Source organism: Bos indicus x Bos taurus, chromosome 4 (assembly GCF_003369695.1).
Source record: "Bos indicus x Bos taurus breed Angus x Brahman F1 hybrid chromosome 4, Bos_hybrid_MaternalHap_v2.0, whole genome shotgun sequence".
Taxonomy (NCBI): domain Eukaryota; kingdom Metazoa; phylum Chordata; class Mammalia; order Artiodactyla; family Bovidae; genus Bos; species Bos indicus x Bos taurus.
In genome coordinates this window covers 7840622-7865299 of record NC_040079.1, presented here as the reverse complement: position 1 = coordinate 7865299, position 24678 = coordinate 7840622, and the positions used below count along the sequence as shown (strand labels likewise).

The following is a 24678-nucleotide window of genomic DNA, read 5'->3' as shown; positions in this document are numbered from 1 at the left end:
GACTGTTGGTAGCCCCACATCTGCGGGAGGACAGGAAGCATCACCTTAGCTGGCTGTTGAGCGCTTTTTCTTAACTCAGCTCCCACTGCACCTGGCCTCTCAGGCACTGTTCCGTGTTTTATGGTGTATTTCACTGTGACCGGAAATCAGTTAATGAGAGTGTTACTCGGTGCAGTTTGCTGTGACAGAAAACTGTAACTGAGTGGCTCACACAGGAGAGAAGTGTTCTCAGAGCTCCAGAGGCTGCCGGGATGCGCAGGTCAAGGTCCAGGCAGCTCAGTGTCCAGTGCAGGCTCTCCGCCCCCCACCCCGCCCCTTCCCTGAGGACGCCCAGCCGGCCCACCTGGCCAACTCTTCCCCGCACAGAGGTCCACCCTCAGGACCTTTCCTAAACCTCGTTATCTCACTGCCGCCCCACCTCCGAGTACCATCAGCCTAGGACTTCAGCATAGGAGGGAGGGGGCAGCGGGCAGGTCAGCCCGCGGCAGCAGGTGAGAGCACAGACAAGCCATGTCGTCTTGGTGTTCTCATGCTCTCAGAAATCCTTGTTCTTCCTGCCCGAGTGGTAGTCACTGTGTTCTCCCACAGTTGCTGACGGTTCTGTTTACAGCTGTGTAGGTTTTGATAGCGTATGGACTTTAATCAGTGCATGTTCATAGCGTGAGCTCCTGTTACCTGCTGCAGCTTCAGTACTGCCGTTCAGCATCTTATATGTGTATGCTCCCCGTCAGACTCCCCTGTATACATCTCTGTCTCTGGAGAAGTTAATAAGGCAGTTGTCTGGGTTTATTTCAGCAAGCTTGTGGTTTTGAGTATACCTCTAAACTTCAGCGGATGTTTCAAGACATTGGTGTAAGCAAAGATTTGAACGAGCAGTTCAAAAAGCACCTAACGAACTCCGAGCCACTTGACTGTGAGTATCCCTGGGTTCCCGAGCTTCCTTGACCATGCAGGGCTCTTGGCGGAGGCGGCGCTCTTTGTAGCAAGTGCGAGAGACAGCAGCTTTATCAGAAATTCAGGGCCAGGCACACAGGAAGTCCGCCCCCCACGCACCCCCGGCCTCCTGCCTCCTGGGTGATGACAGGAGGTGAAGCCGGGGAAGGGGGTTGGCGTTTCCCCGAGGGGCCGAGCCGGTGGGAGTCTTGTGTTCAGGTCCTGAGCCCTGACTTCTTCCACTGGCTGGCGCGGCCGCCTCACCCTGGCCGGTCACCAGCTCAGGGCACCACTTACAGTTTAAGTTTCAGTTAACGTTTCTTCACTTTAGTCTGATTCCATTCTAGCAGTTTCTTCTATTATAAGAAACTTCTGTGGCCATACAGATGACCAGTCAAAACCTGGCTCCTTGATTGCCACTGGGGGTCAGGACAGGCTGGTGTCAGGACACACAGAGGCCCACTGGGCTCCCGCGAGGTCTGACTGCAGCAGGTTTCGCTGACATCATCATATGGTGATTCTCTTGTTTTTAAATGAAGAATGAGGCTGTACTTGCCCCAAATCGAAAGCACCATTCCATTGTAAAACTTGACCGTGGTGCCAGCAGACTTGTTGTCGGCCGTCTGCAGTGATGACATTTTGGTATAATATATAGATTATACGTGTATTAGATACATACAGTCTTTGTGCTGTGCACAGAGTCATCAGTGCCACACAAAGCATACGAAGTCGGCTGACTTGGGCTTCTCATTGTCTTGAGTTTGAGGCTCTCGGGCCATCCAGCCTGAGGAACTCAGGTGTGCCCTGAGTGGACTGAGCGTATTGGTGGCTGAAAACCAGAGCAGATGAAGCCAAACAGGCACATGGTGTTAAAATTCTGAGTTAGACGAGGAATGGAAGACTCACTCTTTGCAGAAGAGAATTTGTGGCTCTTTTTCCCTTTACTTCCCAGGTGGCTCAGCCAGTAAAGAATCTGCCTGCAATGCGGGAGATCCCTGGGTAGGAAAGATCCCCTGGAGAAAGGAATGGCAACCCACTCCAGTATTCTTGTCTGGAGAATCCCCGTGGACAGAGGAGCCTGGTGTGCTATAGTCCATGGGGCTGCAAAGTCAGACACAACTGAGCGACTAACACTTTCCCTTTACGAAATTTAATTGAAATTTAGTGTGTTTCATCCTTAGTTTTATATTAAAGCAGGATTTTTCACTTAGTATGTTTTTCTTTTAATAAAAAGCAATTTAAGTTTACCTGCTCTGTTGGCATTTTCCAGTTTATAAGGCTAATGTATTCCTGAACTTTCCCCCTCCCCCAGTGGATTTCAGTATTCAAGTGCTGAGTTCCGGATCGTGGCCCTTTCAGCAGTCTTGCACGTTTGCCTTGCCGTCGGAGGTAAGGATGGGTTCCTCTTCTGTTCCCTTGGTGTTGGGCAGGGGTAAGGAGGGGCCCCTTCATGGCAGCGTGTCCGCAGAAGGCCTTCCTGCTGGCCGAGCCGCGCCCAGGCAGCCCTGAGCACTGGCCGGCGTGGGGTCGGGAGGTGGCACCTCCGGTCCCACCCAGCGGTGGTGGTTACTCTCAGAAAGTAGGACCTCGTAGTTCTGTGATGAACGCCATCCTGATCCCTACTTGTCTTGAACTAGAGACTTTTTTTTAATTGTACTTTCAAACGTGTAAATTAATGGACTTCTGCAAGATAATAAACACTTGATATTTGTAGTTCACTTTTATGTCAGCATTTTGTCCTGTAAACTAGGGCCAGTGTTTGTGTTTAGAGATGTTGACCATAGGATGTGTTGAGGTACATGTTTCACAAGTGCTCTCCCCACTTTGTACGCAGCTGGAACGGAGTTACCAGCGATTCACAGCCTTTTACGCCAGCCGTCACAGTGGCAGAAAATTGACGTGGTTATATCAACTGTCAAAAGGAGAATTAGTAACAAACTGCTTCAAAAACAGATACACTTTGCAGGTAAGATCACTTTTTATTTTGGAGGTTGGGTTGGTTGGTTTGTTTAATATAAATGAAGATAAGATGAATTATAGAAATCCAACAGTAACATGCAACAGAATCTAGAGTTAAGCTTCTGCAAAATAATACTGAGGTTAAATACCTTGAATTTTATGAGTCGGAGAGGTGAGTTCTCTGTAGCTAAGGGAGAAGTTACTCAGTAATGCTGAACCTCACTTTTCTCCTCCACAAAAGTGGCGGGGGGGCGGTTAGTGTTTGGACTTTGTGTGTGGTGTGAAGACTAAGTGAAATTGAATGTATTTTAATAAGTGTTTGAGGGCTTCCCTGGTGGCTCAGCAGTAAAGAGTCTGCCTGCCAATGTAAGAGACGCAGGTTCAATACCTGATTCAGGAAGATAGGTTGGAGGGGGAAATGGCAGCCCACTCCAGGCTTCCCGTTCTTGCCTGGGAAATCCCATCGACAGAGGAGCCTGGGTGGCTGCAGTCCCTGGGGTCGCAGAGTGTCATTGACATAGCTTCTGCTTGACACACACTAAGTGTTCAGATATTAGCTTTAAAAGCTGGAGTTTCATGTATCTAATTATGATAATAGCTCTCTTCCTTTGACGGGGCAGTTTCATGTTAACAGCAGCCTCAGTGCTCGCTCACCATGGTGCTGAGCACCACGCAATGGTAACTGTCACTTGGTTTCCGGTTTATCGCTGAGAAGCCAAGCATCAGCCTGGCGAAAGGACCTCCTCTGGCTCCTGACTGATAAGAGCCAAAGTTTCCGTTAAGATCTTGTCCTTTAAAGATTCCATCTTGAAGAGGGTTCACTTGTGTGCTTATAAGCTTATAAAAGCAATTATAAATCTATAAGTGTTAAGAAACTTCTGACTGCATTTTGCAGACTCAACCTGCTCACTATACTTTGAGTAATTCTGCTCTGATAAACTAAAGTGTCTGATACTCCGTTACACCAGTCCAGAGATCTTTATCAGCTTGAATATGGATTTCTATACAGCTAACCCTTGAGCAGCGTGGCAGTTTGGGGCACCGACCCCCTGGGCAGTTGAAAATCTGCACAAAACTTAGAGTCAGCACCTCACATCCAACAGTTTCCTTATATCTTCAGATTCAACAAACCTCACATCTGTAGCACTGTCCTATTTACTGTTGGGGGCGTGGAATCCAACGATAAATGGACCCACACAGTTCAAACCCATATCAAGGGTCCCCTATGCAATTGAAATTGTTTTCTTTCTTCCCAAGTATACATAGAAGAATCTCTGAGTTCAGACTTCATTACCTAAAATTTTAGTGCCCCCTCACTTTGGATCAGTAGACATGTAAACTTTATTGAGATCATTTACATAAAAAGACACCCCATCTTAAGTATTCAGTTTGCGTCATTCAAAGGTCCACTGTATTTACATAGACAAAACATGTGGAAGAAAATGCAGAATCCTCGAGTGTCTGTAAAGGTGGGGAGTGGCGTCTTTCAGGAAGAAGCAGATCGTGGTGGAATTGTTAGATGGGTGTTACTCCCGCTTAATGGATGGGCTTTGTTTTTTGCGTCTATTCAGAGCACTGGTTTCCTAAGTAAGTTCTTTTGGGAGTTGCCCAGCATTTAGCTCTTTCCTCTCTTTCCTTCGCATGGGGCCCCGAAGGCATCCACATTCCAGATGGCCATCCTGCTCCAGTATAACACAGAGGACGCCTATGCCGTGCAGCAGCTGACGGACAGCACCCAGATCAAAATGGTATCCCAGCCTCTGCGTCCTGGGGAGGGGAAGGACCCTGAATAGGCTCTTCTTCCAGGGCTCAATACATGATGTGTTAAAAGCTTAATTTTTAAACTCAGTGTAACATAACACACGCACATGTCCACATGGCTCGCTTTTCTCTCACTCATTTAGCTTGTTCTCAGCCCTCTTTCCAGCTAAGCTTTCCCTTACTAAACTTAAATTTTCACCAAATGTTATCCTTCCTGCTAATCTTTTTTTATTGAGTTACATTTCACATAACATTGAATTCACCATTTTGTATGACTCAGTGGTTTTTCACAGGGTTGTACAACCACCATTGTCATACAAATCCAAAACATTTCCATCAGCGTAAAAAGAAACCAGTAACTGTTAGCAATTATTACTCTTTACCTTCATCTTTTTGTGACGGAAAAAATACATTCAAGTATACGGAGGGACCACATCGTGTCTATCCATTTATCGGTTGATGGACATTTGGGTTGATCCTACTTTTTGCTTATTACGAGTAACACTCCTGTGAACATGTGTGTGCAGGTCTTTGGATGGACGTACTTCCAGTTCTCCCGGGTATAAACCTAGCTGCGGGATTACAGTCATGATAACTTACATGTTCTCCCGGGTATAAACCTAGCTGCGGGATTACAGTCATGATAACTTACATGTTCTCCCGGGTATAAACCTAGCTGCGGGATTACAGTCATGATAACTTACATGTTCTCCCGGGTATAAACCTAGCTGCGGAATTACAGTCATGATAACTTACATTTATCTTCTGGAGGAACTGCCAGGCTGTTCCACAGTGGCTACCCAGCTTGTGTTCTCAGCAGCAGTGTGTGAGAGTTCCACTCTCTGCATCCTTGCCAGCACGGTGCTCACCCATTTTAGTGGATATGAAGCAGCGTCTCATTGTGCTTACCTGCGTATCCCTAATGATGTTTATGCCCACTTTTAATTGGGTTACTTGTCGTTTTGTTGAGTTGTAAGAAGTCTTGTATTCTGTGTAGTAGACCCTTTCCGGATAAATGATTTACAGGTATTCCCTCTACTCCGGGCTTTCATTTTCTTGATCACGCACATGGTTTTAATTTTGATGCAGCCCACTTTATTTTTCTTCTGTTGCTTACGCTTTTGGTGTCAGACATCTAAGGAATCATCGCCTAATCCAAGGTCAAAGATTGTTCTTCCCTGTTTTTTCTTGAAGTACAGTTGGCTTATTGTTGAAGTATAACAAGTATAAATTAATATGTTAGTTTCAGCTGTACATCATAGTGATTGGATATTTTTATACATGTGTTTCCCCTATTGGTTGGTACTGGCAACCTTGTCGAAAATCAGTTGGTTCTAGATGTTATTTCTAGATTCTCAGTTCTTTTCCACTGATCTAAATGTCTCTTCTTATGCCAGTACCACATTGTCTTTTTGTAATAAGTTTTGGAATTGAGACATCCAACTTTGTTCTTTATCAAACTTGAGTTAGGTGTTCTGGGTCCCTCATATTTCCGTATAAATTTCAGAATTAGCTTGTCCGTTTCTGCAAAATAGGCAGTTGGAATTGTGGTGGCGATTGTATTAAATCTGTAGGTTGTTTTGGGAGAATTGCCACCCTAACAATATCCAGTCTTCTAATCTGTGAACATGGATGTCTTTCTCTGTTTATTCAGATTGTCTGCAATTTCTTTTAACTGTGTTTCAGGTTTTTATCATGCAAGCCTTTTTACATTTATTTGGTTAAATTTACTCCTAAGTATTAAGTTTGATACTTTGGTGAAATTTACTCCACTGAGTATTCTATTAAGTTTGATGCTGTTGTTAATGAAATTGTGAATTCGTTGCTGGTGTACAGAAATACAGTTACCTGTTGGATCTTGTATGCTGCAGTCTTGCTGAATGCATTTGTTCTGGTACTTTTTGTATGGATTCTTTAGGACTTTTTAACTATGCAGTCATGTCATCTATAAATGCGAGTAGTTTTGCTACTGACTTGTACTCCTTGGGTGTCTGTTTTGTTGCTTGCTTGCCGTGGATAGGACTTCCTGTGCAGCCCTGAGCTGAAGCGGTGAGCACAGGCATCCTTGTCTTGTTCTGACCTTGAGGGAAAGCTTGCGGCTTGTCACTGTGAGTTTTTCTTAGATGCAGACATTCCCTTCTGTTTCTACAGTGTTTTGTTTTTTAGCGTTTTCATCATGAAGGAGTGTTGGGTTTTGTTTAAATGGTCTTGCTTCTATTACGATGACTGTGCTTTTGTCTATTGATGTGTGTTGTGTCGATTGTTTTTTTAAATGTTGAACCACCCTTACATTCTTGGGATAAATACCACTTGGTCATGGTATATAATACTGTTTATATGCTGCTGGGTTTGGTTCGCTGGAATTTTCTCGAGGATTTTTGCTTCTTTATTCATAGGGAGCTTGGTCTGCCATTTTCTTGTGATAGCTTTGTCTGGTTTTGGTGTCAGGGTAATATTGGCCTCATGGAACGTGAATTAGGAAAGTCATTTATTTTTGCGTCATGCTTCAAATTAGCCCAGAATACATTTTCAAGTTCTAATAACACAAGAATTTGCTTCTGTGCACATGAGTCTCTTTTTTTCCTTCCCTATTCCTCACCAGGAGGAGGAGGCTTCAGTTACGGTGGAGGCTCAGGTTGCCCCCAGACCACAGGGAGGGCTCTGCTCTCGGGAACTCCCTTTTCGGAGCTGGGTGGCCCCCCGCTCCACTGTTCAGCCTCCGTCCCTCAGCCAGCTGTTCCCCACTTCCCTCTCCTCTCCTGCACGAGGGCTGTTGGCTGCTCAGTCACTCTGGCTCGTGAAGACAGCCTCTGTGGCCGTGCCACGGGCGTGGCCACCTCATCCTCATCCGGCTCCGGGCCGGTCAGCACACCCGGAGGCCTCTCCAGCTGGGCCTCGCCTGGGCCAAAATGGTCTTCCTTTAAGGGCAGGGGGACACGTGAGTGTCCCGGCGGCTGTCCCGCTGTGTGGGGTCCCGAAGCTGGGGCGCTAGAGGAGAGCTGAGACAGGACAGACCACCCGCTCTCTGCGCGCAGAGGCGGCCCGGGGGCATAGGTTCACCAGAGTCGAGTCAGCAGCAGGGTCTCGGGCACCACCTCTGTCGTGTTTGTGAACAGAAGGTGCGTGCAAGGCTGCTGAAGCTCCTGCCCATTCTTTTCAGTGCTGTGTCCAAGATGCAGTCAAGGAGTCAATCTTAAACGTTCTAGTCTTTATTAGTCGAGTTGTGAGTTTTAATACTGGGTGATCAAGAGCAGAAAGGGGTTGCTGCCACTTTTCGGAGTAGGTTTGGGGAGCCGCTGAGGGGCGCGGCCCTCTTTTCCCTCTGGACATATTCTTCTACTTGGGTCATTAATTTTTCCCCAAAAATGGACTCTGTGGGATTGGCTGTGGTTGTTACTGCAAAGAAAAAAATGTATTTTTCTCTTTAATTGCAGGACATTTTGGCACAAGTCCTACAGATTTTATTGAAGTCCAAGTTATTGGTACGTCTTTGTTCTTTGAACGTTAAACTGGAAGAAAGCCGTTTCCTGAGATGATGTACTAACAGTTGTTCTCTTACAGGTCTTGGAAGATGAAAACGCAAATGTTGATGAGGTGGAATTGAAGCCAGATACCTTAATAAAATTATATCTTGGTTATAAAAAGTAAGGAAAATCTGCTAAGTAGATGGTCCTAGGCCGCAGACTCACCCCCTGACCCCAAGCGCACACACGGGTGTCACCGCACACGGGGCTGAGCCCAGTGCCGGCCTCTGCCGGGGCCTTTGACCTCTCTGGCCATCCCGGGTGCTTCTCCAGTTGACTCTCAGTTTTCGGGGTTCTCTTCATTTGGTAAACAGCTCACCTAGAAAGCCTGGCCCTCTGTGCCCCCATGTCCTCATGTTATTTCACTTGGCAGTTGGGGAGAGCAGGTTACGGAGCTGAATTTCCTGGGACACAGCCGTCCCGTTGCTGGCAGAGTAGGACCCCGCCCCGTAGAGAACTAGGGGGCCTTTCACAGAGATGACATGGAAACGGCCTGGGGAGGCGGGAGGTTGTCGGTCACGATCTCCACCCTCTGTCTGGTGGGCAGAGCCCCTCTTTTAAGACCGAAAATAGAAAGCAGCTTTACTGCATGTCTTTGAAAGCAATAGTGACTGGTCTCCTCGATTTTCTTGACAGTAAAAAATTAAGGGTTAACATCAATGTGCCCATGAAAACGGAACAGAAGCAGGAACAGGAAACCACACACAAAAACATCGAGGAAGATCGAAAACTACTGATCCAGGTGACCAGGGCCGGCCCCTGGCGTGGCAGGCGGGTTGCTCGCAGCTGGGGGGCGCTTCCCTCGGGCTGTGTGTTGCCTGGGACTTGGGAGAGGCGGCCTGGATGATGGATGGTTCTGGGTGGAGTAGATGCAATGATGAAACAGATGAGAGCAGTGAGTCCATAAAACGGGCGGGAGCGAGGCTTGTCTGGTGGAGCTCAAGTGCCGTCTGTGGCTTTGAGGCCTGAATTTTTCCTCATTTTAAATGTGTACTCTAGTTGGGTTAAATTACTAAAATTGCTGCTCACGGAACCAAAACACTTGAACGTTTGTTGCGTTGGCCCCGAAACAAGCAGATAGAATCTGCCCCCTGTGTCCTTGGACCTTCACTGTGTTCGTTCCCTGTTCGGAACCCAGTCTTGCACACAGAGCGCACCCTGCAGCCTTATTGCTGCTGCTACTGCTGCTAAGTCGCTTCAGTCGTATCCGACTGTGTGCGACCCCATAGACAGCCTTACTGCTACTTCTCATTACAGGTAAGTTCTGGTTAACTCTGTGGAAAACAAGGTCTGTTTTTCATTCCTTGGTCACATAGGCGGCTATTGTGAGAATTATGAAAATGAGGAAGGTCCTAAAACACCAGCAGTTACTTGGAGAAGTCCTGACTCAGCTGTCCTCAAGATTCAAGCCCCGGGTCCCAGTAATTAAGGTACAGGAATCCCCCAGCAGCAGGATTCAGATGATTATTATCTCAGGAGACAAAAAGAGGCGATGACTGTCACGGAGGAGCTTGGCTTAGTCACGTAGAATAGGTTTCCACAAAAGAAAACAGGCCGAATTCTGAAACGGTCATTTTGAGACGTGCAAAATCCTCAGCATTCCCCTTGCTGAGCTGCTCAGAGCGAACAGCGCCGGCCCGGGAGCTTCCTGCGTGTGCGGAGCCCGGCGGGAGTCTCGTCCCGCGGACGTGGCTCCTCCTGGGGCCCCCGGGGGCCCTGCAGCCCCGGGACACCGACCCCCGGGGTCGTTTCACACAGAAACCGGGCGGCTCCTTCCCCTTCTGAGACCCGAGGGCGGCAGGTTGAGGGGGGCGGTGGGAGACCCTGGGGTGAGGCGCCCCAGGGCGAGGGGGCTCTGCGGGAAGTGAGACGGCGCCCCCCTCAGAGGAGGGGACCCCTGGGAAGGGTGGGAGAATCCCTCTTTCTTCCGTCGGTAAATGTGCTTTTCTCTCTCTTCGTGGCCTCCCTCCTCGGAACACCACGCCCAGAAATGCATTGACATTCTGATCGAGAAGGAGTATCTGGAGCGAGTGGACGGGGAGAAGGACACCTACAGCTACCTGGCCTAACCCAGGGGTCTGAGCGCGGGCGCAGCCCCTCAGCCGCGGGGACGGCAGCCCCGAGCGCGGCGGCCGCGCCCCTGGACGCCCGCCTGGCCCCAGGGCCAGGCCCCCGGCGCGGGCTCGGGCCCCGGAGCTGCTCAGGACCGGCACACTTCACGTCTGTACATACGGACACCGACGCCATTTAACCTAATTTAAGACCGGAGGGGGTACATCCCGCGCCGAGGGCTGCATGCGTCTGCATCCGGATCACCATTGGCCACGCGAGCCCCAGCTGCCGGCCGGGGCCCCTCGGAGGCCGGCAGTCCTGGAGAGCGGGTCTGGAGGGACCCACGTGTAATCTGCTATGAGAAAACCATTTGTATAGTGTGTTTCATTTTTTAATGTGTGAAAATAAAGAAAGTTAAAGGATTTCTGTACAAGTCGCATTGGGTTTTTGTTTTAGGTTTTACTAATTTCTATCTGTAAATAAAAGATATAATGATTGTGCAAACGGGCCTTCCCTGGTGTCTTCCTGAGGCCCCGAGGGCCGCCCTGCCGAGAGGGAACACGTTTGAGCTTTGGCCGTCCAAGCGCTTGTCGCCTTCTCCCGGAGGGTTTGCCTTCATTCCCCTGACTGCCTCCAGTGACCGACGCCCCGCGGCTTCCCTGCGGACCCTTGTGGTGCTGGCCAGGGTCAGCCAGTCGCCTTCTGGAAGAGTGGCCGCGGATCACGGGAGTTCGTCTGAGTCAGGCACACCAGCGCCTCCCTTTCGCCTCCTGCCCATTTTGACTCCTCGTCTGTGGTCCCGGCTGGTTGGCTTGCAGCCCCTGTGCGGTCACTTCCCAGCCTGAAGACAGAAGGAACAGGAGGCGGGAGCAGAAGGCCCGGGCTGGTTTAGTCTTTTGGGCTTCTTGGTCCATTAAAACTACACGCGGCTCTCCTGACCGGAGACGTGGACGTGCTTCTCAACACCTGTGCCGTCTCTACCTGCCCTGAGGCCTGCTTCTGAAAGCAGGGCCAGAGGAAGACACCCAAGCTACTATGTCCTTCCAGTTTTTTGGACCAATCTGGCACCTAACAGGTTAGTTTTTTAAAATGTAATGGTTAAACGGGTTATTAAAAGGAAGAATAATAGACTTAAGCTCTTGTCTAACAGTTCCCATGTTTGTTTTAGTATTATCTTCTTTTTTCTAACAGTCTTAAAAAGAGCCCCAGTGTATGAACCAGGCAAAAAGCAGTGCCACCCCCACTGGAGAACCCCCGCCCCCCAGAGCCTGTAGTGCCCTGGGGCTCCGAGGACCACCTAGAGACTGCCCTGCAAGTCCCCGGCTGGGAGTTGAGACCACAGCTCTGCTTTTCCTGGCAACAGTCCGCCTGCCCCGGGACAGCCGCGCAGTAAACCACCACAGCCGCTTGCCGCCCTTGCGTCCGACTCCCTGCAAGAGTAGGACGGTAAATTGCTTTTTTTTTTAATTTTTATTGGAGTGCAGTTGATATACAACGTGTTAGCTTCCGGTATACACCAAAATGATTCAGTTACCCCTGTTTCCACTCTTCTAGATTCTTCTCCATACAAGTCATTACAGCATATTGAGTTAGAGTTCCCTGTGCTATACAGCAGGTCCTTGTTAGTTATCTATTCTATATGTGGCAGTATGCATATGTCAGTCCCAATCTCCCAATTTATCCCTCCCCTACCTTGCCCCATCTTCACCATAAATTTGTTTTCTACATCTGTAACTCTTATTTCTGTTTTGTAGATACATTCATTTGTACCTTTTTTTTTTAAGATTTCCACATATGAATGATACTGTATGGTGTGTCTTTTTCTGGCTTCACTTAGTGTGACAATCTTTAAGTCTGTCCGTGTCGCTGCAAATGGCATTGTTTCCTTCTTTTTTATGTGACTGAATAATATTCCATCATGTCTAGGTACCCAGCTTCTTTATCTGTTCATTTATTGATGGACATTTAGGTTGCCTTCACGTCCAGCTACTGTAAGTAGCGCTTCAGTGAACATTGGAGTCCAGGTACATGTTCAGATTATGGCTTTCCGCAGACACATGGCCAGGAGTGGGGTTGGCAGATCACATAATAAAGAGCTTCATGTTTTGTTTTGTTTTTTGAACTGAAGTACAATTGCTTTACAATATTGTGTTCGTTTCTGCTGCACAACAAAATGAATCAGATATAGACCCCCTCCCTCTTGAGCTCTCCCCCAAACCCTCGCCCCGTCCCACCCCTCGAGCGATGACCTCGGGGTCATCGCAGAGGATGCCGCGGCACGCCGTGTGGCACAGCAGTTTCCCACCAGCTGGCAGTTTCACACGGTAGTGTATCTGCGCTGATGCTCCTCTCAACTCATCCCACCCTCCCCTTTGAGAGAGGGGAGGGACCTCTTCATGAGACTTTACTTACATCTCTCGAGTTCCTCCAGGATGGAGTGTCCTTGGTAAGACCGAGGACATCTGTAAGCAAAGACGGACTGGAGGTGGGTGATGGGAGGTTCCCTGGACGTGCCCCCAACCCCGATCCCCTCACACTAGGTGAAAGTCCTGTTTAATGGATGTGGAATAAAAGGCAGTTCCAGACTTTGTGTCTTCATTCTGCAAACCACTTCCTAGCCTAACAAGAATGGCCGGGCCTCCAAACACAAGCCACGAGGGTTGAGTTCCCTGGCATCCAGCGAGCTGCATTTTTCAGAACTTCAATAGTAGCCTTTTGAGTCTGCCTAGGGGCTGATGCCCAGCCTCTGAAGGCTGCCTAGTGCCCAGGCGCTCTGGGAAGTTCTCGCCCTGGGAGAGGGGTGGTGGATGGCAGCCTTGGTGTAACCCACAGGGATTGGTCCACTGAAGGAAAGCTGTGTTCCAGGCAGTCGCTGTAGTGCTGCCCCCTGATGGAACCATCTCCTGTCTCCTAGGAGGGGGGCAGCAAGGCAGAGCCCAGGGCCAGGAGCCCCTCTCCCCGGGGCTGGGTTCTCAAGGGTCAAACCTCACACCTGCCTAGAGGCAAACTGCCAGCCATCATCAGTCAGCGCCTTTGTAGGAGGCATCCAGGGACGCCACAACAGGAGATATAGGGCTGAGAGTCACCCGAATTTAAAATATTTTTACTCAGTATTTTAAGATGGCCTACCTATTCATAGAGGTATCTTAATTTTCCTTTGAAAAAAAAAAGATTTTGCCATACTCGGCTGACTCATTTGAAGTAAATCTCTCTTAACTAAATCCTTAAAAAAAAAAAAAATTTTTTTTTTTTTTAGGAATGGCAACAACTTGTCTGGGTGATTTGATTCTATACACATGAAACTCATCTCTTTAGAGGCAGAACAATGATTTGGTCAAGATAGGTGAGGACAGTTTTCCAAAATCTCTTTATGGAGCTTTGGTTCACATATAAAAGGCTGTGTGGCTTGGATGTACTGGACTACTTCTCATCCCAGGTACTACACACACCCCTCCCTGGATCATTTGTAACAGAGGCCAGAGGAATAAGCAAGTGTTGATTTGAGCTTATTCTGGTAAGAGCCCAAAGCCCATGCAACTTCCAACAGAGTGTGTGTGTGTGCGCGTGCGCATGCACACTTAGGTGTGTCTGACTCTGCAATCTCATAAACTGTAACCCACCAGGCTCCTCTGTTCATGCAGATTCTCCAGGCAAGAATACTGGAGTGGGTTGCCATGCCTTCCCTCAGGGGAACATTTCCAACCCAGGAATCAAACCAGGGTCTCCTGCATTGAAGGCAGATTCTTTACCAGCTGAGCCACCAGGGAAGCCCTCTAACGGAATACTTAGGTTCTTTCAAAAGGTCGTTTGAAACCTTTCTTGACGACCTACCTACAAATCTAAAGTGGGCTTCCCTGGTGGCTCAAGAAGTTAAGAATCTGCCTGCAGTGCAGGAGACCTGGGTTCAATCCCTGGGTCCGGAAGACCCTACCTGCAACCTACAAATCTAAATGACACAATTTGTGAATTGATTTTTGGCAGTGGTGGGGCAGTTGAACACCTTGGGCAAAGGTGGGAATCCAGAGTTGGAGTCATTGATTAGCAACACTGAAGTCTGGAGGTTGTGTGATCCAGACAATACTGAGAAATAGGAAGCAGTTTCTAGGTAGAGGATTACATTTTTAATAAACTTCAAAATGTTGATAATTTTGTCATGCAGAACGATGTGATGGCGCCTTCAAGTTAGCCTGTGGCAGTTAGTCGGAGTCCAGGGTGCTGCCTGTACTTGGACGTCAGGACTGTGGTCAGACGTGTGGGTCTTCGTGACCACTGGGGAAAGGCTTGGGGACCACAGACACTGACCAGCTGGATAGCCTGTTGCTGGGCTCTTTCTCCTCAGTGGACAAGGTGTGATCTTCCTAAGCCATGGCAACCATGACTGCATCCATCTCCTGATGTGTATCCATCTCCTGATGTGGTCACTCATTCCACATAGCTCTTCCTGGTTCCCCGCTGGGGAACTAAACCCACCAGGCTCACACAATGTCAATTACTACCTTGGTGGGAGAGTGAGGGGAAAAAAGCACATATTTAAACTTGGTGTTCGTGTGAATTGAATACCTTGTGTCAAGCTCTTTCTCCCCCCGTTCCAGGTGAAGGAACAAGTCAAGCTGACGAGCTAAGGATGCTCTTGATCACACGGGATGTCACCATGGCTGCAGGCCAGGATTTCTGGTCAGGATCTCCGCATTCGTGGTTCCTGGAGGTACGCTGCCTGTCGAGGAATGAAAGCCCGCCGTGCGAAGCGCACACCGGCTGGTGCCCCCAAGCCCTGCCCTCCATCGGGGAAGCCGCTGTCTTCTGCTGCCTCTGGGTCTCTGGTCCTATAACGGGGAACAAACGGGCTTCACAGGGGCCACGTGCCAAGGGTGGCATGTGGTGACCGGGCAAGCTCGGGGGCAACTCTCCCTGAATTGGTCAGCGACGCCTCCTGGGTGGAGCATGGAGACCAGGGGTCTCAGCAGGCGTCAGGGAAGACGAGGGGACACAGGAGACGCACACGTGCAGTTTTTCGCTGCCAAAGCCAAGGGTGAATGAACTGTATCCCAGGACTCAGGCCACAGGGCTTGTGCATCGAGGCAGCAGAAACCAGCCTCGTCCATGTTTGCATAACTGGAAAGGAAGTTGTTTCATCTGAGCTTCCCATTCATGTTACAAATCAGTGAGAACACTGAACGCTGCCGCCCTGGGCGCTCCTGCCACCGCCTGGCTTGAGGAGCAGCTCCCCGTTTCCCGGGACGGTAAGGGTGTTTCTTACTCCTTCAAGATTTAGAAGTAGTCTGGTTGTTCCCGTCACGTTTCTGAGGGCTGTAACTAGTGGGACTTAGAGCTACATCCGTTCGCAGGAAATCTCCTGTCATTTTGGCAGGCCTCGGCACCAGGGACGCGCCCCGTGCACCCTGGTCTCGGACGCGAGCAGTGACCACTACTGTGTCCCGTCTCCTGGGCCAGTATGTGCTGTATATGGTAACATGTTTGCAAGAGTGTTAATTTGCCTAGTACTGGCAACATGTGTTAAACCCAGATTCCCAGGATGGCTTCTGACAAACCCAAGAGGTGAAATGTTTTTCCCATCACTCAATCCTTTTCTAAAACCAGCTGGGGAGGCGGTGTAACAAATGACAAACACAAGGAGAAGTTCAAGTATTCTTTATTCAAAGTTGAAAAATGTACCACACTGCATTATTGCAAAAATTCACTGGTACAAAACACTTTGCAGCTGGTGAGAAGGCAATAAAAAGTTGATTTTTTTAAACTCATTACTATAAATTATTCTTACAGTACTTTGCAAATTCAGAATTTCAAACTGCATTTTCCTTTTCTAAATCGCCCACAGTACTCGAGGTTCCTGAAGCTAAGGCCGCTGTTCCAAGAGGAGGGGGGAAGAGGTAGCACGCGTCAAGGGATCTCCATTTCTCTTTCGATGCCCACGTACTTCAGGGCGTCGGCCTGGCTGTATCTGAGACAGTGGGAGGAACAGGTGAGCGCCCTGCAGCGCAGGGTGAGACCCAGCCCACTCAGCAAGGCACAAACGAGCCCGTTACTGCTGCCTGCACAAAGGCGCCTTCGCAAAAGGGGTGCAAACATCCCAGCTGCAAAGGGGCCGAGCTGGACAGAACTAGCAATAACGCCCCTTCCCCAGCTAGCCCCCTGCCCCTGAAACCAACTGCCCGGGAAGGCAGGCCCACAGCGGGGGGCGGTGTTGAGGCCAGACACAAGGAGCCAGAGAACCTTAGTGAGCGGTCCAGAGCCGGCCACAGGCCCCTTGAAGCCAGGACAGCACAAAGGCAAGAAGAGATAGATGCCTGCGACTCTTGCCACCGGGTGAGAGCCCTACGGGTCCCCCAAAAGGAAGGTGCTCCACCCAGCTGCTGCTTCTGGGAAGATTTGGGTTGGAAACAGCTCCACACAGGCCCCAGTTTAAGACAATTCTACACAGAACACCGAGCTTCTCGATGGGATGTACAGTCAGCCACAGAATTTGTTCAACTAAACATTCCTGACTATATTTAAATATTCTGTAACTTGTCCATTTTCCCCAGAACTTGACAGTATAAACTGCCAGCCGGATGCCCAGCAGCATAACCACCCCCCGGGAGCCTGTGCTCAGCACCCTGATGGCAGGCCTGACCCTGAAGATAAAAATGGAGCTTTCTGCGTTTTTTGAACTTCTAAAAAGCATGACTTTATACTGGAAATGCCATTACCCAGCAGTACACCCTAGCTCCCAGCACTGCCCACGGCAAATCACCAGCCCCGGACAGAAGCCCAGCCCGGAGCCGGAAGCCGGCCTCTGGCCAGAGCTCAGCATCCAGGCAGAAAAGCCCTCGGAGACTAGAAACCAACCTGTAATCGAAAAACAGCTCTTCACCAGTCTGGATGGCTCGCTTAGCAAAAATCCCTATCCTGTGATCGCCGTTGACCATCATCACTGCAGAGAGAGGCGTAGGGTCAAGGCATAGGTGAGGATGACCCAGGAGGGGAGCGGACAGTCAGGTAAGGTGCCCAGAACCACTCACAACGCCCTGCGGGGACTCCACCCGCCTCGGAGCACTTACCTTTTGCATAGCAGTTGGGATTTACTGAGTGATTTGCAAAACGAATCTTGTTACCCTTGCGGGTTGCATCCACCACAAAATCTAAAGAGAAAAAAATAAGCATAACCCAGCAAACAGTTTTAAATCAATAAACACAAAGTTATTGTGATTCTGTAAAAATATAAGTGGTTATTTTCTTTAGAGTTTGCCTTCAAAAGCAAGTAAATCGTTCAACCTGGTTCACTGGGTAAGAAATGACCTCTGGAAGAAAATGCTGCCCTAGGTTAAAATGAAATTCTTCCCAACATCATAAATAAGTTTCTTCAAATTCATTTTTTCATGTTACTGGTTATGGAACATGCAGACCACTTGTTCCCACTGGTTTCAGTGGCGAGACCCCTGGAGAAGCACCGGTGTGCCACCGACTGACCCGACGCCTTCCCCCAGGACCAGGGTCTGCATGCGTGCGTCCCCGTCCGTCCTCGGGACCCCAGGGAAGCTGAGGAGGTGCTTCACAGGGCGGGGCTCCCCTCCCAGGAGAGAGGCACCAACTGGTAGCCATGGCAGGAGGGACGCAAGAGGAGAGCCAGGCTGTGGAGCCAAGGATGGCTGGGGCCGCCACAGCCCCTGCCTGCAACACAGAACCCCCGAGCACTGCAGGACCACCCACTCCACGCGTTACACTCCTCCAACCTGGGGGCAAGTCTCTCAGTCGTGTCCAATTCTTTGTGACCCCATGAACTGTAGCCCCCCAGGCTCCTCCATCCAGGGAATTCTCCAGGCAAGAGCACTGGAGTGGGTACCATTTCCTTCACCAGGGGATCTTCCCGACCCAGGGATCGAACCCACGTCTCCTTCATTGCAGGTGGATTCTTTACCATCTGAGCCACCAGAGAAGCTCGAGAATACTGGAGTGGATTGCCTTTCCCTTCTCCCAGGGATCAAACCCAGGTCTCCCACACTCCAGCTGGATTCTTTACCATTTGAGCCACCAGGGACACCCTCCAGCAAACAGCCTGTTCCTAAGCCCAGCCCCCTTCAAACAGCTGACACCGGGGACCCCTCGTGTCATCTCTGCTGCTTCAGCCCCTGGAGGGACCCGAGGTGCGACCTGGGAACCAGAGGGACGCTGACCCCGCAGCGTACCGTTGTTCAAGTTGAACAGAAAGCTGCACATGTACTTGTCATACACTTTCCCTCTTCTGTCTGCTTCATCTTGAGAAATAATCTGGAAAGACAGACATGGGGTGAGGTGATTCACGATCAGGTTAGCCTGGCAGAACACACCCAGTTCGGCTGGAACATTTGGGACCTTGATGACACTCAACAGAGGGTCACTGGCCAATTTCTCTTTGTCAGAGAACAGTGGTGTTTTAAGGACTCTGACTTAGAAATACTTCCACAGCTTTAAAGTAACTGCCTGGAGAACGTGAGTAACCTTAGTCGTTTTTACTTGGTACAAAATGCAGCCAGCCCCAGGGTTTACCCTAACTTAACCTAGAAAGGATGCTTTAGTTTAACAGTTAGGCTACACATTAAATAGGAGAGACTCGTCGTTGTAAAGTTCTTGTTCTCCCCCTCGTTCCCAGGTGATAAAAAGCTGAATGTGACAAGGACTGAAGCGGTGTAGCTTCCAAACAAACCAAACCCACAAGTCTAAGCTAAAAAGGCATTTATATTCATCTCTAATCAAACCCAGTGGACCTGCCCTATGAAAATCAGTCCAAAGCATATTACAGGTGACTCCACGTGAGCACAGTGGCCACCCCACTGTCTGCGACGGACTGGGGGGCCCGGCCTTACCTCTCCACAGTATTCCGAGATGAATTCATTTTTCTGTACAGGATCCTTGATGAAGATCCCCCAGCCTGCGACATCAGACGGTGCCAACAGTAAATGCTAGAGAAAAAACACAATCGTAATCAAAGGAGAACACAGCTGGACAGACTAGACCACAGGCTGAACCGGGGTGACTCAGACACAGAGGGGTGTGGGGGTCAGTGTCCCCTGTGTGACCAGAGGAGCCGACAAGCTGCAGAAGCCACGTTTTGTTTTTTGTAAACCCAGTACAGAGCCCGAGTGTCTGCCTCACAGGGAAAAGGTGTCACCCGAGCTGGTGGCCCTGAGCTGGTCCGCATGTGCGTCCCCAGCCACCCTCAGCCTCGACTCCCCGACTCCACCGGCAGCTTCACAGGCCGCCTGCCCCCCCTCCACCTCCCCCGGGCCAGTCGCCGCTCCTCCTGGTGGGTCACTAGCCTTTTTTCCCCCCAAAGCGCTGTCCCTCCTTACAGGGCACAGTTCCACAGCCCTTCCTCATGACAGCACAGAACCCCAGGGGCCAGCACTCTTGTGCTCAGCAAGATGATCACCACCGTCAATTTTACAGATAGACAGTGTTTGGGAACTAAGCCCGAAGCCCTACCTTTTCATCAGGCTATCATGCTTTCATTCCACATTTCTTAAGTCTTTAAAGGAGACTCCCTGATGCCCAGGTTCCTGAGCTGTGCTTGACCCGGCCTACGCTCCCCTGTCAGGGCAATTAACCAAGTGCCTCCTTGACCAGCAAGATACTGTTAAGTAAATGAAACCTAATTGGTAAAAAAAATACCTACACAGTTTTCTGTTTGAGGAGGTAAAAGATGTCCAGAAAGATGACAAAGGAGGGTTTTGTTGTACAAGAGAGGAGGTTTGGGACGGGGGGGCGGGGGGGGGCGGGGGATGAAAGTTTTCAGGGCTGAATGGGGGTCCATGGGAAACGCTGGCCTCACTGTGACGTGAGGACCTAGAGTGAAACATCTGAATGCCTGCCAACACCACAGACAAAAAAGGAAAGCCGGCTCCATACATGATTTCTGGCAGAGGTGCCAGGATTTCTGACGACAGTGCCATCTCAGTTACGCTGCTCGCTAAGTCAGGACCCTAGGAGCTGACTACGCTGCACGCAGCACAGGGTCCGGGGCTGAATGCCTGCTCAGAGCCCGGCTCCTTTCCTTCCGAGTCTCAGAACTCTGGGCTTAATGATTATTCCTAATTCAGAGTCTGGACGACCAAGCAGTTAACACACAAAGCACTCAGATCAGCTCGGTCCCTCAGTCGTGTCTTTGCGGCCCCAGGGACTGCAGCACGCCAGGCCTCCCTGTCCATCACCAGCAAACTTACGTCATTGAGTTAGGGATGCCAACCAACCATCTTATCCTCTGTCCCTCCTCCTGCCCTCAACCTTTCCCACCATCAGGGTCATCTCCAATGACAGGTCTTTTTCACGGTCATCGCCTCCCCTAAAAAACTAACTAACCTAGAACGTGCTGTGAGTTTCTTATGCTCAGCAACAAACCCCCTGGTTGGGACAGTTAGTCCCTCCCTGCAGCGCCCACTCCTACCTTCTTGGAGCCCCGCTGGATGCTGCAGTTCTTGCAGGACACGTTCTTGCTGTCCCAGTGGTCGGCCGCGCCGCAGGTGAGACAGAGGTCAGGGTCGCACTCGCGGACAGCCAGGTAGCACGGGCACTGCTTGGTGTTGCATTGGGCTTTGCAGCGGCAGCCAGGAAAGCGGTTCTGACCTTCAGAGAGAGACGCCTCCGTCAGGTGAGAACCGCCCGAAGGCGCCGCTGGAGCTGGGTGCTGGGCCCGACGACCTCACCGAGCCCTCGCGGCCCCTTACTCTCCCACCGTCGTCACACGGGCAAGGGAAGCGAGAGGAACGTCAGAGCCATCCACAGGGACACCGACCGCCGCCTCCTGCTTCGCCACGGGTGTGAGAGGCGGTCTGCGTACTTACAGTGCAGCGACCGTGCACGTGGGGAGGTGGGCTCCAGACTGCGTGGCACCCAGGGCTCTAGGGCCTCCCTGGTGCCCAGGCTTCAGTGCACAACTGCCGTTCTCACCCGGATGCGACTACATTCCTTCAAGAGCGGACCCACTAACTCTGAGAATCTCTAGTGTCTGGAAAGTACTGGGGAGCGATTTCTAGATTTGCCTTCCATTCTGTGCCAACTTTACTATGATTTAAAAGTTAAAATGATCAAAGACAATACAAAGCTCTTTTAATCCATGCCGGCCTCACCTGCCCGCCTACCTGCCTCAGCCAGGCGGACTGGCTGGGCTCCACACAGGCTTGTGGCATGAGTTTCCCAAAGGAAACACCACAGGGGTTGCCATGATGCCCTCGTGTTGACTGAAGTTAGTTTTAAATTCCTGACCAACAGTCAATTTAATTCTCACGCAATGACATCAAGACAACAAGTACTTACACTCTGAACTACACTGACAAAATTTTTCACAAAAATTCTGTGCTATCACACAAGGGCACGAGCTGTCGCAAGGCTGCCGCGGGTGGTCACAGGGTTGATAGTTGTAAACGTGGTTGGAGGAGCCGTCTGCACAGACAAGAGCACGCGTCAGTCCCGGAAGCCAGAGGCGACCACACGCCCGACAGGCACACGTTCCCCCGCGACCCGAGCGCTGGGGGCTGTCCTCACTGCGTCCACCTTACGCGCCCGTCTACATGCCCCCCACCCGCCAAGAGCCAGGGAGCCCCCAGGCCTTGTCACACCTCAGTCAGGCTCCCCGAGTTCTCCTCTAGCCAACAGATGGCCGCCTTCTAAACTGGTTTAATGCACAAAGTCAGGTCTATCTGAACATCCCAAACTCTAATCCAGTTACTATTCTAAGACACGTGAGGAGGAGACAGCGAGTTAATAAGGAAGCCGAATGGAAAGACGCTAACCCTTCTTCAGCTGGATCTTTCTGCAGTGTGCGGCCCACAACCTGCAAAACACAAACGACATCACCCTCGTGAGCTGGGCGCACGTGGAGCAGCCAGCCCGCCACGTGCCGCGGTTCGTTCTCTGTGGAGGGTACTGACACAGAACACTCTAATTTCTGGAATCTTTAATCATTTCAATTGAGCTATCTGGGCAGAAATAAATAATCCAAACAAAAAATGCAAAGGTATCAACTAAAGCTAAATTATTAAATTACTTATCAAAGAAATGTAATATGAACATGCAGACGATTTCTGAGGTATAATCTAAGTGTTCCCTTACCCAACACCCAGCTCTGCTTCTCTCTAAAAACCCTGGAGGTTACAACAGCGCGTCTGGGCACTTTCCATGTCTGTGAGCAGGCGTCGGCCTGCTGCCCTCACTGCACCATCACTTGCTCCGCCGGGCTGACAGCAGGGTGGCCGCGAAGAGTATCTGAGTCAGTGCCACACGCCCGGCATACCCGGGCTCTGGTGTGGAAACTGGCTCTGGAGCTCACAGGCTCCCAAGATAATGCTCGTGCCTTTACTGCAGAGGCTACTAAATAGTTCTCCGAGATGGAAATGTAACCTTGACTATGACTCAACACACCAAACCTACGGACAGCCGCTGGGTCTCAGAAAAATGGCAGCAACAGCCCAAGGAAGCCAGCCAGGCCGGCCCCAGCCTCCCCCCGGCGCGCTCACCGGTGTTTCCTCTTCTTCTTTCGGGGAGGAGTGTCCACGTCCTCGGCAGGGGCCGGCGCGATGACACTGGATTCTTTGACTCGAAACTCATACACCTGGCAGGAGGCACAGCCGCAGTCCGTGAGGACCGCCTGTGTGAGCGACTGGCCCCTGCCATTCCCACACACTCTCCACTTTGTTCCGTGGTGCTGCTGCGGTTACTCTCTATTCAAGCCATGAGTCCAAGCCGCTCCGTCGTGTCCAACTGTTGGCGACCCCATAGACTATACAGCCCATGGATTCTCCAGCCCAGAATACTAGAGTGGGTAGCCCTTCCCTTCTCCAGGGGATCTTCCCGACACAGGGATGGAACCCAGGTCTCCCGCATTGCAGGATTCTTTACCAGCTGAGCTACCAGGGAAGCCCAAGAGTCACAAGGCTACATCTAAATTCTGGGTTTCTGAAACCCACTGCCACCTGCCTGCAGCATCTCTTTCAGTTCCCTCTCAGTGAGAAAAAAAATTCTTTTCACATGAACAGGAACTTAATAACCAGGAATGTTCCTAGGTTTGGACAGTGATCACATACTTGTCCATCTGAAGATCTCTGCTGTTGGCTTTCTCAGCCACGCTCACCTGTCGACATGTTTTGGTCCCGATGAGCCTGGCGATGGCACAGAAATTGTCATAGTAGGTGCCGATGAGGACCCTGAACATGGAGGCCTCAGCGCCGCTCCACTCCACATTCTCGGGGGGCTCCGTGTTGGGCTTCATCTTTATTGGCGTTTGACACCGAGAATTCGCTTCTACAAAACCAAAGTTAATAGGCATTGCTCAAGAAGTGGCAAGTGAAGAAAGGCAGGGAGGGAGGCATGGAATGGCAGTTAGAGAACAGTATTAGGATGCAGAGCTTCGGTGTGCTTCAGAAAACAGGCAGTGAGTCATATGAGAATACACTGAGGCTAGAACTATAAGGAAGCTTTTCCCCGTAGAGACATGAGAGCGGGCTCCCCTGAACAGTCTTCTAAAATGAGAGCAGACGGGGTTCCGCGGCTGCTGTTCACAGTAGGACGCAAAGGGCTGAAAGGACAACCAGGAACACACTAGTCAGGAGCTGGGCTGCCTTCTCCCAACCAGCGCCACCCACCCGCAGACCATCAAGAACGGTCACCTGAATGATCAGACTTCTTTACGCACTGCCTGACAAACTGGCAAAAGGAAAACAACCCAGAGTGTGAGAATACACTGGATCATCAACCTTCAAATAACCCGCACGGACACCACCACAGGCGAGCGCTGGGTGCAGGGCGAAGACAGCAGGAGGGAGCCCACAGCCCTGCTCCTGGGTGTCTCACCGCGCTGGAAACTGACGGCTCAGCAGAGCCCCCGGCGCAGCGCGGACCGAAGCAGCCCGGAGCCCCGCGAGCAGCAGGAGCCCGGCCGCAGCCTCACCCGAGGAGCTTGAGGTCTCGTCCTTCTTCTCCTCCTCGTCCTTGTCGTTGCTCTCCCCGCCAGTCTCGGCCCCCGCCTCCCGGTCGCTGTCCGTGTCCTTCGACTCCAGCACGTTGATGGTGGGGGTGCTGGGCCTGCTGCTGTTGTTGGGAAGCCGGCCTCTCCGGCGGCCCCCCGGGCGCTTCGGGGGGGTCTTGATCCGCTCGGCGGTGAGAGCCGCAGCGAACTCCTTCGCTCCCTCCTACAACAGCAAGAGCGGAGACATCAAAGTCAAGTTCTACAGCTCGTTCCGGCAGAGGAGGAAGAAAAGGATTGGGTAAGCATGTTAGTCAAACTTATCAGTATCTGCTTTTCACAGGCAGTCACATCTAAAGACAATCATTTTCCTATCTGCTTTCCATGGTTTGAAGATTTGAGAAAGATAAATACGGCTTCTACAAACTCAGGCAAGACAGTTCTGTATTAACTGAGATTAGGAGTTAAAATACAGAATATACTTTAGGAAACACAGTCCATTTAAAAGTGAACTTTAAG

The 24678-nt window shown here is 50.6% G+C and overlaps 2 protein-coding genes and 1 long non-coding RNA gene across 13 annotated transcripts in view; 2 read left to right on the top strand and 1 right to left on the bottom strand.

Moving 5' to 3' along the window:
- The window catches only part of CUL1 (cullin 1), an 88218-nt gene extending 77485 nt beyond the window's left edge, over positions 1–10733 (top strand). For 3 of the 4 annotated variants that reach the window (XM_027538723.1, XM_027538722.1, XM_027538721.1), the window contains exons 14-22: positions 796–913; positions 2246–2322; positions 2768–2899; positions 4548–4640; positions 8088–8135; positions 8215–8297; positions 8814–8919; positions 9494–9607; positions 10166–10733. In XM_027538723.1, coding sequence (XP_027394524.1) covers positions 796–913; positions 2246–2322; positions 2768–2899; positions 4548–4640; positions 8088–8135; positions 8215–8297; positions 8814–8919; positions 9494–9607; positions 10166–10246 — 852 coding nt within the window. In that variant the 3' untranslated portion in view covers positions 10247–10733. Of the gene's footprint in view, positions 1–795; positions 914–2245; positions 2323–2767; positions 2900–4547; positions 4641–8087; positions 8136–8214; positions 8302–8813; positions 8920–9493; positions 9608–10165 lie in introns of those variants that run through there. The other variant, XM_027538724.1, reaches the window with a different exon arrangement.
- A 5130-nt stretch (positions 10734–15863) lies between these two features.
- EZH2 (enhancer of zeste 2 polycomb repressive complex 2 subunit) overlaps positions 15864–24678 on the bottom strand; it is a 66218-nt gene continuing 57403 nt past the window's right edge. For 6 of the 8 annotated variants that reach the window (XM_027538731.1, XM_027538729.1, XM_027538725.1 and 3 more), the window contains exons 10-20: positions 24145–24385; positions 23329–23498; positions 22715–22809; positions 21992–22032; positions 21516–21641; positions 20647–20825; positions 19070–19165; positions 18413–18494; positions 17288–17368; positions 17076–17160; positions 15864–16188 (exon numbers count right to left, since the gene is read on the bottom strand). In XM_027538731.1, coding sequence (XP_027394532.1) covers positions 16128–16188; positions 17076–17160; positions 17288–17368; positions 18413–18494; positions 19070–19165; positions 20647–20825; positions 21516–21641; positions 21992–22032; positions 22715–22809; positions 23329–23498; positions 24145–24385 — 1257 coding nt within the window. In that variant the 3' untranslated portion in view covers positions 15864–16127. The remainder of the gene's footprint in view (positions 16189–17075; positions 17161–17287; positions 17369–18412; positions 18495–19069; positions 19166–20646; positions 20826–21515; positions 21642–21991; positions 22033–22714; positions 22810–23328; positions 23499–24144; positions 24386–24678) is intronic. The other 2 variants (XM_027538732.1, XM_027538733.1) reach the window with 1 other exon arrangement.
- On the top strand, positions 16066–17446 carry LOC113891053. Its single transcript, XR_003510655.1, has 2 exons — positions 16066–16209; positions 16772–17446. It is a non-coding gene; the product is annotated as an uncharacterized LOC113891053 (long non-coding RNA).